Source organism: Gopherus evgoodei, chromosome 4 (genome assembly GCF_007399415.2).
Source record: "Gopherus evgoodei ecotype Sinaloan lineage chromosome 4, rGopEvg1_v1.p, whole genome shotgun sequence".
Classification (NCBI taxonomy): Eukaryota; Metazoa; Chordata; order Testudines; family Testudinidae; genus Gopherus; species Gopherus evgoodei.
The window spans coordinates 121,558,490-121,572,199 of NC_044325.1; the positions used below are offsets into that span (position 1 = coordinate 121,558,490).

Consider the following 13,710-nt stretch of genomic DNA (forward strand, 5'->3'; position numbering starts at 1 on the left):
TTTTTCTGATTGGCTGTTTCTTGCAGCCCTGTCCTTTGTCCTCCCCTCACCATCAGTGCACCTCAGCCTCTTTCCATGCTCCCCTCTTTCCTTCCTTCCCCCTCCCTTCTTTGTCCCATTCCATTCCTATCTCATTTCATTTAGCTAATCCCCACCTAGCAACCAGGGCCGGCTCTACTGTTTTCGCCGCCCCAAGCAGCGTGCCAAATTGCCGCTGCAGATGGTGGGGGCGGTCCATGTGCCGTTAGGGCTGCACGCGCATTTCCACAGTGGCGGCAATTTGGCAGCAGCTTCTGTCTTCAGCTGGAAAACAGAAGCTGCACCGCCATGGACAGCTAAATATAGAAGCTGCCGCTGAATTGCCGCCACCACGGAAACACGCGTGCCACCCTAATGGCACACGGACTTCCCCCCCCCCCGTGGCGGTAATTCAGTGTGCTGCTTGGGGGCAAAAACACAGGGACTGCCGCCCCATGCAGATTGCTGTCCCAAGTACCTGCTTGGAATGCTGGTGCCTGGAGCCGGCCCTGCTAGCAACTCTCACCCAAAGAATTAAGGAAAATCCAAATGCAAAGACTCACCAATCTTCCCCCAGGGCAAAATAACAAACAATTGGTCACCATTGCAGCGTTCATTCTGCTTGTGTGTTCCATTCCTGTCCCCTCCCTTTTGTCTGTCTTGTCTAATTACATCATGAACTCTTCAGGGGAGGGACTAGTTACTACTCTCTACAGCTCCTAGTACAATGAGGCTCTGTTCTTGGGTGAGCCCCAGGCACCGCTGGAGTTACTACATTATGTTATTACATCATTCCTGTGCCAAAGTTGGAATACAGAGTGTAAACCAGTCTCTTCTATTCCCATCTGTCCTTTGCTGCTGCTTTCATTTGTTCTAAGGTGTTGAGATGGACTATTCTGCCCTTCCTGCTAAAGCTTCTGCTCAAGATTTCCCTTGGGCACCCTTGTTTTCTCACAGAATTCGATTTCCATTTGATGACTTCATGTGGGAGTCTGTGTTGGCCTCTGGAGTATATGCCCCAAATATGGTCAGTGTGCCTTCAGATTGTGTTGGAAATGACTGGCTGGTTGGTGATTTCTCAGATCTTTTTGTTGATGATGACGTCTTTCCAACCAATGCCAAGAATCTTTTGTAGGCACTTGTTTTCAAAGGCATATAGTTTTCTGAGTAAAGCTTTGCAGCTCTCCAGCTCTCGCAGTCTTATGTTAACATCGAGATTATGTTTGAGTTGAAGATTCTTGGTTTTGTTCTGGTGCTGAATATCTTTGGTTTCTATACATTGCTGAGTTTAGTAAATGCCTTTCCTATACTATTTCTATACAACTGTATTTGCTCCAAACCCTCAGACAGTGAGAAATACCTACAAGATCTTTATCGAACATTTCTAAAACTACAGTACCCACCTGGGGAAGTGAGGAAACAGATTGGCAGAGCAAGATGGATACCCAGAAGTCACCTACTACAGGACCAGGCCCAAAAGGAAAATAACAGAACACCACTGGCCATCACCTGCAGCCTCCAGCTAAAACTTCTTCAGCGCATCATCTAAAATCTACAACTTATCTTGGAAAACAGTCCCTCACTCTCATAGACCTTGGGAGGCAGGCCAATCCTCGCTTACAGACAGCCCACCAACCTGAAGGAGATACTCACCAGCAACTGCACACGACACCACAAAAACACTAACCCAGGAACCAATCCCTGTAATGAGCATCATTGCCTACTCTGTCCCCATATCTACTCTAGTGACACCATCATAGGGCCCAACCACATCAGCCACACCATCAGGGGCTCATTCACCCACACATCTACTAATGTGATATATGCTATCATGTGCCAGCAATGCCCCTCTGTCATGTATGTTGCCCAAACCAGACAGTCTCTATGTAAAAAAATAACTGGACACAAATCAGACATCAGGAATGGTAACATACAAAGACAGTAGGAGAACACTTCAATCTTCCTAAACATTCAATACAGATTTAAAAGTAGCCATCCTTCCACAAAAAGACATCAAAAACAGGCTTCAAAGAGAAACTGCAGAGCTACAATTCATTTGCAAATTTAACACCATTAATTTGGGCTTCAGTAGGGACTGGGAGTGGCTGGCTCACTACAAAAGCAATTTTCCCTCTCTTGGTATTGACACCTCTTCACCAATTATTGTGAGTGGACCTCATCCACATTGTCTGAATTGGCCTTGTCAACACTGGTTCTTCACTTGTAAGATAATTCCCTTCTCTTCATGTGCCAATATATTTATGCCTGTATATGTAAATTTCACTCCATGCATCTGAAGAAGTGGATTTTTTACCCACAAAAACTTATGCCAAAATAAATATGTTAGTCTTTTAGGTGCCATCAGGACGACTCATGGTTTTTGTGGATAGAGGCTAACAGGGCTACCCCTCCAATACTTTCCTATACTTGATGTCACTTCCTTCTGGAGGTATCTGATGGTCAATATGGTGCTTCTGAGATAAGAAAGTAGAACAATTTGTCTTATAATTTTGCATTCTAATGTGCTGTTGCTGCATGACATCTGGGGTTCAAGGATGTTTGCTTTAGCATAATTAACTCTGCTTAGCCTGCTATTTTTCCCCAGTTGTCTGACTTTGTAAATTTTCAGGGCTCCTGCTTAGTAATGCAATACCATTAGCTAAGTCTCGGTCTTCCTGGCATTTGCTGTCTACCTATGCTATACTGGTATTTGTGTTACTAATACACTTCTGCATTGCTGCATCTTGTGCCTGTGTGTGTCAGTCCCAAGCCCGGATAAAGCGAGGAGGGTTGAGTGCAAGGCTAAACATGTAGCTTGTAAAAACACCTCATCAGTTATAGAAACAGAACCAGGCTACCATTCCGGTAAAAATGAACACTGTTGTCCCTTTTTGCTTCAAGGAGGCAACTAATGAAAGCCAGTCTCTGGAAATCAAGGCCCTGAAATGTTGGATGCTGAAAGTAAGCGGACACTTCAGGGCTGGTTACTGGTATGTGAGAACAATATTTCATACATCAACGATCTTACAGATCATGAGAGTTATGGACAACTATAGACTTGAAATCCTGGGCATTGGTGAGAGCAGACTGAGAGATGTGGATAAGAAGTGCTTCAAGCAAGAGAAGAAACATCTGATTTACTCAGGGTGTAGTGACAACAAGCTCTCAGAAGGAGTAGTTCTCATTATGACAGATTCTGCAGAAAAATCACTCATCGACTGGGAAGCTACTAACCAGCGCATCATTGACACCAGACTCCAAACCAGATTCCTAAAGTTGTCAGTTATACAGTGCTGTGCTCCAATGGAGAAACAGAGCAATGAGGATAAATGAGTTCTACTACTGTAATACAAACAATGATAATAATAATTAATAATACGGCTCTAACCCCAGATTGGTATGCTTCTCTGGGACACTGCCATTCACAAAGCGTAGGACCAAAGATGTGAGAGCTGGGAATGAAGCACTCTCGACCTCATCAGAGCCATCTCTGTTCTATGTCTAGACCTAAACCCAGTTGGATATTGCAATGGACTGTTGAAGCTGGATGTAGTTATTCAGTAGTTTCCTAATCAGATTGCTAGAAGGAATGTTATGCCATTGTGTACGCTCTGGAGAAGATATGCCCATATATTTGAGGACAGCATTTCCACCTGTAGACCAACCATGCTGCGCTGAAGTGACATCATACCGTCAAGGAGAATGACAAGAAACTTCTTCAGTGGAGTTTTGCTCTCCAAGGTTTTGATTTTGAAATTCATCACATTTCAGGAGCTTCTAACAAAGTGGCTGATGCACTCTCCCATGAAAGTTGCCCGGAATCAGCTGGGTAAAAATGTTCCTTTATTCTAAGTCATTTTAGCTCTTGAAATGTGGACAATACTGTCTAATCTTCATGTAATTGGTAGTAAAATTAAAGGTGTGTGTGTGTCTTATTAATTCTGTTTTCTCCTAGAGCTCCAGGAAGAAATCAGAGCCAGTGTGAAACAGGCTCTCCAGCACTGTCTGTGATTTGGGAGGCATGTCATGAATATAGGAGGAAGGGTAGCTTTATGTATGTCAGCCCATTCTGTAGCATAAAATCCCTCCCTGGCAGCTGTACTGGATTGCCTTACGTGTAAGGGGTTAAGCAGTTCAAATGACCTAGTTGGCACCTGACCCAAAGGACAATGAGGAAAGAAGATGCTTTCAAATCTGGGGGGAAGGATTTGTCTTGTTGTTCTGTGGGTTGTTCTCCCTCCGGACAGAGGGAAATGCCAGCAAGTACTCTGTCTCCTAAAACCATACCTGGAATAATCCATCTAAAACCACAGGAACTGTGAGTAGGGCAAGGAAATGTGTTTGGTTATCTCTTGTTTTGGCTTGTGAATTTCCCTATGGTAGAGAGGTAGTTTCATTCCTGTTTTTGTAACTGTGAAGCTGACTCCAGAGGGGAATCCTCTGTGTTTTAAATCTTTTTATTACCCTGTAAAAGTTATCTTCCATCCTGATTTTGCAGATGTGATTCTTTTACTTTTTTTTTTTTAATAAAAAATGTTTTTCTTTTAAGAACCGGATTGGTGCCAGCTGCAGGCACCAGCTGAGCAAGCTTGTGCTTGGGACAGCAGATTCTAAGGGGCGGCATTCCGTCCAAGCCTAGGGTGGCATGGCCACCATTTTTTTTCTTTCTTTTTTTCTTGTTTGCTGCTCCGGCCGCCCTGTAGGGAGCAGCGGCGCGGAGGAGGGGAGCACCCTGCTGCCCCAGCCGGTGCCAGGTCTGCAGCAAGCCCGGCAGCCCGTGTCCTTCCCTCCCCGCTGACCGGAGTGGCACGGAGCCCTCCTGGGAGACGGTGCGGCGGGAGGGGCCAAGTGGTGAGTGCCCTGACTGAAGGAAGCCTGGCCACCCACCTTCTCTCTCTCCCCCCGTGCTACCTCCCCCTCCCCCCTGCTAGCCGGAGGCGCACTCCACTGCCCATGTCTGCAACCAGGGAGTCCTGCTAGCTGAAAGTTTGCACCCTGGCTCCTGCCTTCCCGCAGGTTGTTGTTGGTGGTGGGGTTTTTTGTGCTTCGCCGCTCCAGCCACCCCGCAGGTTTTTATTCATTCATTTATTTATTTATTTATTGCTTGGGGCGGCAAAAAGCCAGAAGACAAAGGGTCTGGTTGTGCTCACATTGCTGAAACAACTGGTTGGTATTTTATTCTCAAGCCCCCCCTCCCCAGAAATGGGAGTAAAGGAGCCTTGGGGATATATTAGCGGGATAGGGATTCCAAGTGACCCTTCCCTAATTTTTGTGTAAATCACTTGTTGTTGGCAGCAATACCAGTCCAAGGACAAGGAGGGAATTTGCCTTGGAGAAGTTTTAACCTAAGCTGGTAGAATATAAGCATAGGCGGTCTTTCATGTGGATCCCTAAATCTGTACCCTAGAGTTTGGATTGGGGGTTACCCTGACAGAGGTCAAGACAAAAAACAAAGATTTAAGTTTGTGCAAAGGGGGATTTTTTAGCTTACTTTATAAAATATTTGCATGACAGGATCTTGTTTCATCAACTTTGACTGGAAACCAAACACTTTGGCCATCGAGCTACCAAATTTGGTGCTTGTACAAAAACTCTTCCACAATTTTAGGCCCACTTTACCAGTTAATGGGCTCCCTCCATCTCACTGTTCACCACCAGATACACCATTGATCTGGTCAGCAGAACTTCCATATGCTTCTCCTTTAATCATGATTTGTGGCCCAGCAGTTCGATGGTCCAAATGATGCTCATCAGCTCCTGTCGTGTGTGTGTATGGGGGGGTGGGGGGAAGCTGTCTTGTTTGGGTTCCAGTGTTTCAACCAAAAATGTCTCCAATGAGCTTCTCTTGTCACCAAATGCACTATTGCCAATTTATTCTTCCCTGTGCTAACACTGGACCTCAGGTGCCAGCCGAATAAATTCCACGTTTTGTTTAGGTTTGTTGTATTTTATGCTACTGTAAAGTGACAGCTCTGAAATAGTTAATGTTCAGATCAGCTCCATGTTTAAACTTGATGCCTGAGAGGTCTAAAATCTACAGTTACTCAGATTTTCTTGAATTTGGTGTGCCTCGTGGGTGCAAGGGGTTCTGTTTGTGACCAAAACTTGGGGTTCCTGCAATACACCACCTCCCCCCAAGCTTTTCTTAAAGTTGACAAATTCTGGAAAGCTATTTATGCTCATAGATAAAGATCAATCCAGGGCTTAGCTCATCACAACAAGGTCTCAAATGGTCAAGGGTTTCCCAACAGAGGGCCTGGTACCCACAAGCACTTTGGAGGAAATCAAATTAAAACATTTTTGGAGAAAGAGTTTGCCTCTCCAGTAAGGCACTTAAGAAGTCTTGCACACCTATTTTTGTTCCTAATGGATTAAACTGAGTATGTGCAGAGACAGAGGCTACTATCTGGAAAGTCAGCTATCCCAGGACCTGGGTGGCTCTGTGAATGTGTTATAGTAATTGCAGCAGAGTATCATCCCTGGCACTGTCAATTCAAATCCAATCTGGGGCAGAAATCTGAGGTAAAAGACGCAGGTATATTGCTGCAATGTTAGAGGGGGACTTTTAATTTAGGGGGAAATAGAATCTGAGTATAGCAGAAGATTCTGAAACTATTGTGTGAAAAAAGCCATATAAGCAAATTCTCAATGGGAGAGGAGGTGATTGGGGTAAAAGAGTAGGTGGGAAGAAGGTTAAGGCTCAGGTAATGGGGGTTTAGGGGCACAAAGGGAGAATGGTTTGTGTGTGCCATGATCTGGTTTTCCCCAATCCATCTACAGGGGTGTGACCTCCCCCTTCCCTGCTTCCATCATGTGAGCTAGCTTCTGGATGGGGCTTGCTTTTCCAGGGCTCTGACCCCCTCTCCCTATTCCTTACGTGACTGGGAGTCCCTTGTTCCCCTGGTGGTGTCTGAATTCTTCTTCATGCTCCTGTGTAAGTGTGAGGCCCCATCACTGTCCCCTCATATGAGCCAGGTTCTGGATGGTACTTGCCTTTCTGGGATATCTGAGCCCCTCTCCCTAACCCCTTCATGTAAATTGGAAATCACTTCCCCTTTGGTGGTGTCTGAGCCCCACGCCCTGTCCCTGCCTCCCGGTGTGTGCTTGGCTCTGGGAGCCCCTGTCCATCTATGGGAGTCTGACCCTCATCTGTCCCCCCCTCAAATGAGGCGGACTTGCCTGTTGGGGGTATCTGAACCTGCTTCCTTATCCCGCATGTGAGCCAGGATCTCAGGAAGCCCTGCCCTCTAACTTAGAACAGGCATGCTCAGAGTATGCACCAAGAAAACACTTCTGAGACAAGATCATTTGACACACATCAGAAACTCTCCAGCACTGAGGGGGAAGGGAACACTCACAGAAATGAATGGAGCAGTTCACGTGTCTCAGAGCTCTTTTTTCAGGCTGTCTTAATCTCTATGAGATATTCTCTTTCAGCTGAGAACATCACATTGAGATTAATGGGCCACTTGCCATGCCTCTGAGCCTTCAACTTTTTGGTGTGAAACTTGCCCTGGGTACAAATCTGAGAATGAACTGTAAATATCTGGGAAAAAAAATAAATGGTGGAAGCAGGGAAGGGGGAGGTCACACCCCTGTAGATGTGCCCCTAAATGCCCACAGACCCTTAACTCTGCCCTCTCTGAGTGATGTCTCAAAATGCCTATAACACACACACTTGCACTCCGCCTTTTCATTGTGATGGACAGGTGCAACCTGGCCTTGTCCTGCACTCAGACACTGAGCCTACTCTCCTGAGAGAATGCCACAGTTATAAAATTTAACAACCGCTTCATACCCTTTACAATCTCTTCAGACCTGCACACAGGTTAACACCTAAAACTATACTCTCCCCTACCCATCATTAAACCCACAGACTGCTCTCCTATCCCACCTCACTACTGACAATTGCCATACCACCGAGTGCCCTGCTACTGACACAACCTCCAGAATTCTACACTGGAATGATGCCGACTGGAACCTCATGGTTCACATGCTCCTCTTTCTTTTCAAAATACACATGAGGAGATGCAGATCCAGATCTTGTCATGTCACTGTCACAGCTCTATGATGCTCCTCAGATTAATCTCTAGATCTCCTCATATCACAATCACAGCTCTTCCCAGCTGCTTCAGCTTATTCCTCCACTATTCAGTACAGTTACACCTAAAACAGTGAGTGCATCTGGAGGGCGTGCACATATTCCCAATGACTATTGCCTTCACTCTGTATTTCCTGGTTTTCTGAAGTGTGAGAAGGGCATAAGCTATCACTGGGAAACCTTAACTCTGAATTAAAGAAGATTTTTCATTTAATTAGTTTATTACTGTATTGCTTAAGTGCCCCAGCCACGATCAGGACCTCAGTATGTTAGGCACTGGACGTATTGTAATGTCAGGTGTCACCAGGTGGTTCTGGTCCTTTCACAGTGCTGATTGGTCAAGAGTCAAGTGTAAGGGGTGGGGCTCAAGCAGGAAGTTCAACCTCACACTGATTCCTCATTGAAATAGGGAGGAGGTTGGGACAGGCAGAGGAGCAGGCCTTCTAGTTCATTTTGCACGTGGATTGGTCAGGGAGAGGGGCTGGTGGGTGGGACCACCTGTCAGAACAGCTGTGATGAGCCCTGTTCACACTGTGATCCCCCTTCTCTGTATTTCTCCTGCAGAATGTGGAGCTGCGGTGTCACAGACGCTGCCTGTGGGGATCTTGCCACTGTTTTCAGAACCAGCCAAAGCCTGACAGAGCTGGACCTGGGTGCTCATTATTCTCTGGGAGATGCTGGAGTTCAGTTTCTGTGCGAGGGACTGAAACACCCGAACTGCAAACTGGAGAGACTGAAGTAAGTAACATTTGGCCTCCTCTGTGTAAAGTGCTTGACACAGTGAGAGATGGTGGAGGGGAGGAACAGATTTTTTTTCTCTCTGCTCCACTCTGATGTTTCTCGGGGATGGAGAGTCACCTCATTACCCCCTGCCTACAGTCCATGAGGGTCTTACTAGTAGTACCTGAGTGTCAGCTCCCTGATACCACCAGCCTTTCACTCACTCAGGCAGTCTCCTCTGGGCTTATTCCAGACCCAGCTTTAATTTGCAGCCCGACAAGAGGGGCACCCTAATTACTGAATCCCTGATTCATTCTCCTGTAATATCCAACCCCTGACTCTGGCTACTCACAGAAGTACCAGAATCTTTGCACTCAAAGGGTGTGTCTACACTATGAAATTAGGTCGAATTTATAGAAGTCGATTTTTTAGGAAGTGATTTTATACAGTCGATTATATGTGTCCCCACTAAGCACATTAAGTTGGCAGAGTGCATCCATAGTACTGAGGCTAGTGTCGACTTTCGGAGCATCGACTTTCGGAGCAAGCATAGCTATCCCACAGTTCCCGCAGTCTCCACTGCCCATTGGAATTCTGGGTTGAACTCCCAATGCCTGATGGGGCAAAAACATTGTCTCGGGTGGTTTTGGGTACATGTCATCAATGACCCCTCCCTCCATGAAAGCAACAGCAGGCAATTGTTTCATGCCTTTTCTTCGTGCGGATGTCATACTGCTTTCAGCAGACAGTGCAGTAGGACTGCTAACCATCGTCATCGACAGACTGCTTCCACTGCCACTCTGCTCTCCTGCTCTGGCTGCAGATGCTGGAATAGGCTGGAAAAACTAGTCTTCCAACCACCACTTCCACTGCCACTCTCTTGGTGGTCTCACATATGCTGGTCTTCTCTATATGACCATCGTCACCCTCCACTTCCACTGCAACTCTGCTCTCCTGCTCTTGTCTCTCCATACCACAGCAATCGTGCAGCCCACTCAGCTCAACTAACGAACACAGGCTGTTGTGTCCTGGCAGCGGACAGTGCAGTAGATCTGCAAAACTGGTCTTCCAACCATCACTTCTGCTGCCACTCTGCTCTCCTGCAGACGCCATACCACAGCAAGCATGGAGCCCACTCAGATCACTGTGGCTGTTATGAGCATTGTAAACACCTTGCACATTATCTTGCAGTATATGCAGAACCAGAACCTGCAAAAGCAGGCAAGGAGGCAACGGCAGTGCGGTGACGAGAGTGATAAGGACATGGACACAGACTTCTCTCAGAGCACGGGACCTGACAGTTTGGACATCCTGGTGGCAATGGGGCAAGCTCATGCTGTGGAACGCTGATTCTGGGCCCAGGAAACAAGCACAGACTGGTGGGATTGCATAGTGTTGCAGGTCTGGGATGATTTCCAGTGGGTGCAAAACTTTTGCATGTGTAAGGACACTTTCATGGAACTTTGTGACTTGCTTTCCCCTGCCCCGAAGCGCAAGAATACCAAGATGAGAGCAGCCCTCACAGTTTACAAATAAGTGGCGATAGCCCTCTGGAAGCTTGCAACGCCAGACAGCTACCGTTCAGTCTGGAATCAAGTTGGAGTGGGCAAATCTACAGTGGGGGCTGCTGTGATCCAATTAGCCAACGCAATCAAAGTGCTGCTGCTACCAAGGGTAGTGACTCTGGGAAATGTGCAGGTCATAGTGGATGGCTTTGCTACAATGGGATTTTCTAACTGTGATGGGGCGATAGATGAAACCTATATCCTTACCAGTCTCAGGATCTCCCCTCCTCGGGGAACCCCCACCCGCTATCCCGCGGGGAACCCCCACCCCCTATCCCTACCTCACCTCAGTTGCAAGCTACTGCCGGTCACCAACTAGCCCCCGTGCTCTGGGGCAGACTGCAGTGTAAGCCACTCAACATAGGCAAGGTTGGGTCTGGACCTGCTGCCTCTCTCTGCAATCCAGTGTCTCTATGAGGCCTTGGACAAGGCACTGCAGCCTGGGGAGTTGCCAGCCTGGATTTGCCAGCCATGCCTCACTCTAGGCACCCTGAGTGTCCCAGCAGCCAGACTCTTCTCTCTCTGAAGGCAGAAAGAGAATGTCTGTGCTCCTGGCTCAAAGGCTTTTTATAAGGACGGCTGTGGTTTGTCTGGGGCATGGCCCCCAGCTGTGCCTACTTCCCCAATCAGCCTGGGAGCTGCTTGCCCCATCCACAGCCCTCTGCTGGACTGTTCTAAGCCCCTCAGGGCAGGAACCAGTGATCACCCAGCTACACATACCCCACCTCAAGATCCTCTCCACGGAGGGTTGTTCTACCAGCCCAGTTTTCCCCTTAGCTGGGCCTGCAGGACATCCCATTCCTGCTACAGGTGCTCCAGCAAGAGGAGCAACCAGCCACCCTCCAGAGGGTTTGGGTGCCCACTGTAGCCTTCTTAGTTCCCAGGTGGGTTTCCCTTGCTAGTTTGGTCTCCATCATGGCCTGTCTCGCCCCTGCGTGGATTCCACACACACGGCCGGGCAACAGAATTTGGTTTTCAGGCAACCATGGTAAGCCACAGTCCTTTGGCTTCTTTAGTCATCATAACATGTGGGAATGGTTTCAAACAGCAGCACCCTCATTTCCCTTACCAAGCACCTGTTGGATTGGCCATTTAAAATGGGTTGGCCATTTAAAAGGAGGGGCCGCAGTTTTTGGGTTAACGTGAAGCACAAACCCAACTAAACCCACAGGAGTGGGTTAGTGGTGGGGGCACCCCCTAGAATTGCATGCAACTCATCATAGAAGCAGCATGTCTAGGGGTCTGACCCAGAGCGGCCGTTTGCCTCTTTGTTTTTTTGGTAGGCTTGCTTGAGCTCCTTAAGTTTAATGCAGCACTGCTGCAGGTTCCTGTTATAGCGTCTGTCCTTCATGCCCTTGGAGATTTTTTCAAATATTTTGGTATTTTGTCTTTTGGAACAGAGTTCTGATAGCACGGATTCGTCTTCCCATACAGCGATCAGATCCAGTACCTCCTGTTTGGTCCATGCTGGAGCTCTTTGGCGATTCTAGGACTCCATAGTCATCTCTGCTGATGAGCTCTGCACGGTCACCTGTGCTGATCAGCTCGCCATGCTAGCCAAACAGGAAACGAAATTCAAAAGTTCCTGGGGCTTTTCCTGTCTACCTGGCCAGTGCATCTGAGTTGAGAGTGCTGTCCAGAGCAGTCACAACGGAGCACCCTGGGATAGCTTTCGGCGGCAAATACCATCAAATTGCAGCCATACTACCCCAAATTCAACCACGCAATGTCAATTTCAGGGCTAATCCTCTCGTCGGGGAGAAGTACAGAAATTGATTTTAAGAGCCCTTTAAGCAGACAAAAATGGCTTAGTCAGTGGATGGGTGCAGGGTTGAATCAATCTAATGCTGCTAAATTTGACCTAAACTCATAGTGTAGACCAAGGCAAAGATGTAGCATACTCCAGTTTATCAGAGTTACCTTAACCACTGCTCCTGTAAGGCACACAGAAGTTGTAAACATTTATAATAAAAACAAAAATAAGTTTATTTAAGAAAGAATAAAGATTTATCCAGGAAAGAGAGAAGGTGATGGAAACAACTGGTTGAAACACAAATCAAAATCCTAAAGTACGTACCTGGATCTACACTCATCAATAGTTACCTGTCCTATCTAATGAACCAGGCTTTCCCCACAAAGCTCAGTCAGCTGCAGAACTAGCTGGTGATCCCCTGCCTGCTGTGTTGTTCCTTTTCACCTTCAAGTGGCTTTGATAATTTGTCATGGTCTCTGATGCTTTTCTATTGAATGTTCTGGGAGGTGGCAAGGATGGACAACACAGCGTTCTGTAGATATGTTACATGTTATACTTAATGAATAAATATCCTATAAGACGTATTTGGTGTATTGAGTTTGTCAGGCCTGAGCTGAGAACTGTTTGCAAAGAACAGGGGATCCTTTGCCAAGGGCTCCCTGTGTCACACCAACCCAATTTTATTTCTCTTATTCTTTATCTTTCCTCTTATTACACCATCTCCATCTCATGCTGACCCTGTGTTGTTCCTGGTAAGGGCTTTAGCGAAGAGGTGTTCTTGCATTTTGCTCTGACCATGGCCAGGCCAGGGGTCAGTCTGATCCCCTCTCAGAAGCTCTTCTACAGCTGAGTTCTAGCTGTTGAGAACACTCTACTCCAATGCCGAAGAGTCTGAACCTGGGCATCTCGAGTGGGATTGTCGCTGTGGAGCACAGTTGAGACTGTCTGCTATAGGCCATTGGCCTTGGCAGCAACAGCTGAGCTCCCTACCATACGTGTAACACTGCACAGCTACACACAAACATGTGCACAGCCATGCAAAAGGGATCCCATCACCTCTGGTGTTTAACCTGCTCAGAGGAAATGCAATCACACGTTTTTTACCACCACATCCCTCTGCACTGTTTTAGCACAAGCACTGGCAAAGCAGCAGCAGTCTTGCAATGAGTCTTCTCCCAGTGGAGTTGAACACTGCCCCTTCCCACCCTTCCAGAAGCACTTTGATAACTCAGAATAACAGGGCTCAACACAGCGGGACTTCAGTGGAAATGTAATGGCCTGTTATGTGAAGGACGGCAGACTAGATGAGCTGATGGTTTCTTGTGGCCTTAAACTCTATGAAGCTGATTCTGTCACCTGCCAAGCCGCTCACTGGAGTTAGTTGCAAAAATTCATAATTTTGATTTAAAAATGGATGACATATTAAGTAAAATATTCCAAAGAGAATTATTTCCATTTTTCAGCAAATGGAAACTCGTATGCCAGCCCAACAGCAGGTGAGGGGAGATGTAGTGATCTCTGCTTGCCCTGACCTCAAACACCCACCCAGGGGC

At 47.1% G+C, this 13,710-nt stretch overlaps 1 protein-coding gene across 3 annotated transcripts in view; it reads left to right on the forward strand.

Moving 5' to 3' along the window:
- LOC115650588 (NACHT, LRR and PYD domains-containing protein 3-like) overlaps positions 1-13,710 on the forward strand; it is a 156,291-nt gene that overhangs the window by 64,780 nt on the left and 77,801 nt on the right. For all 3 annotated transcript variants that reach the window (XM_030560767.1, XM_030560766.1, XM_030560768.1), the window contains exon 7: positions 8,684-8,857. In XM_030560767.1, coding sequence (XP_030416627.1) covers positions 8,684-8,857 — 174 coding nt within the window. The remainder of the gene's footprint in view (positions 1-8,683; positions 8,858-13,710) is intronic.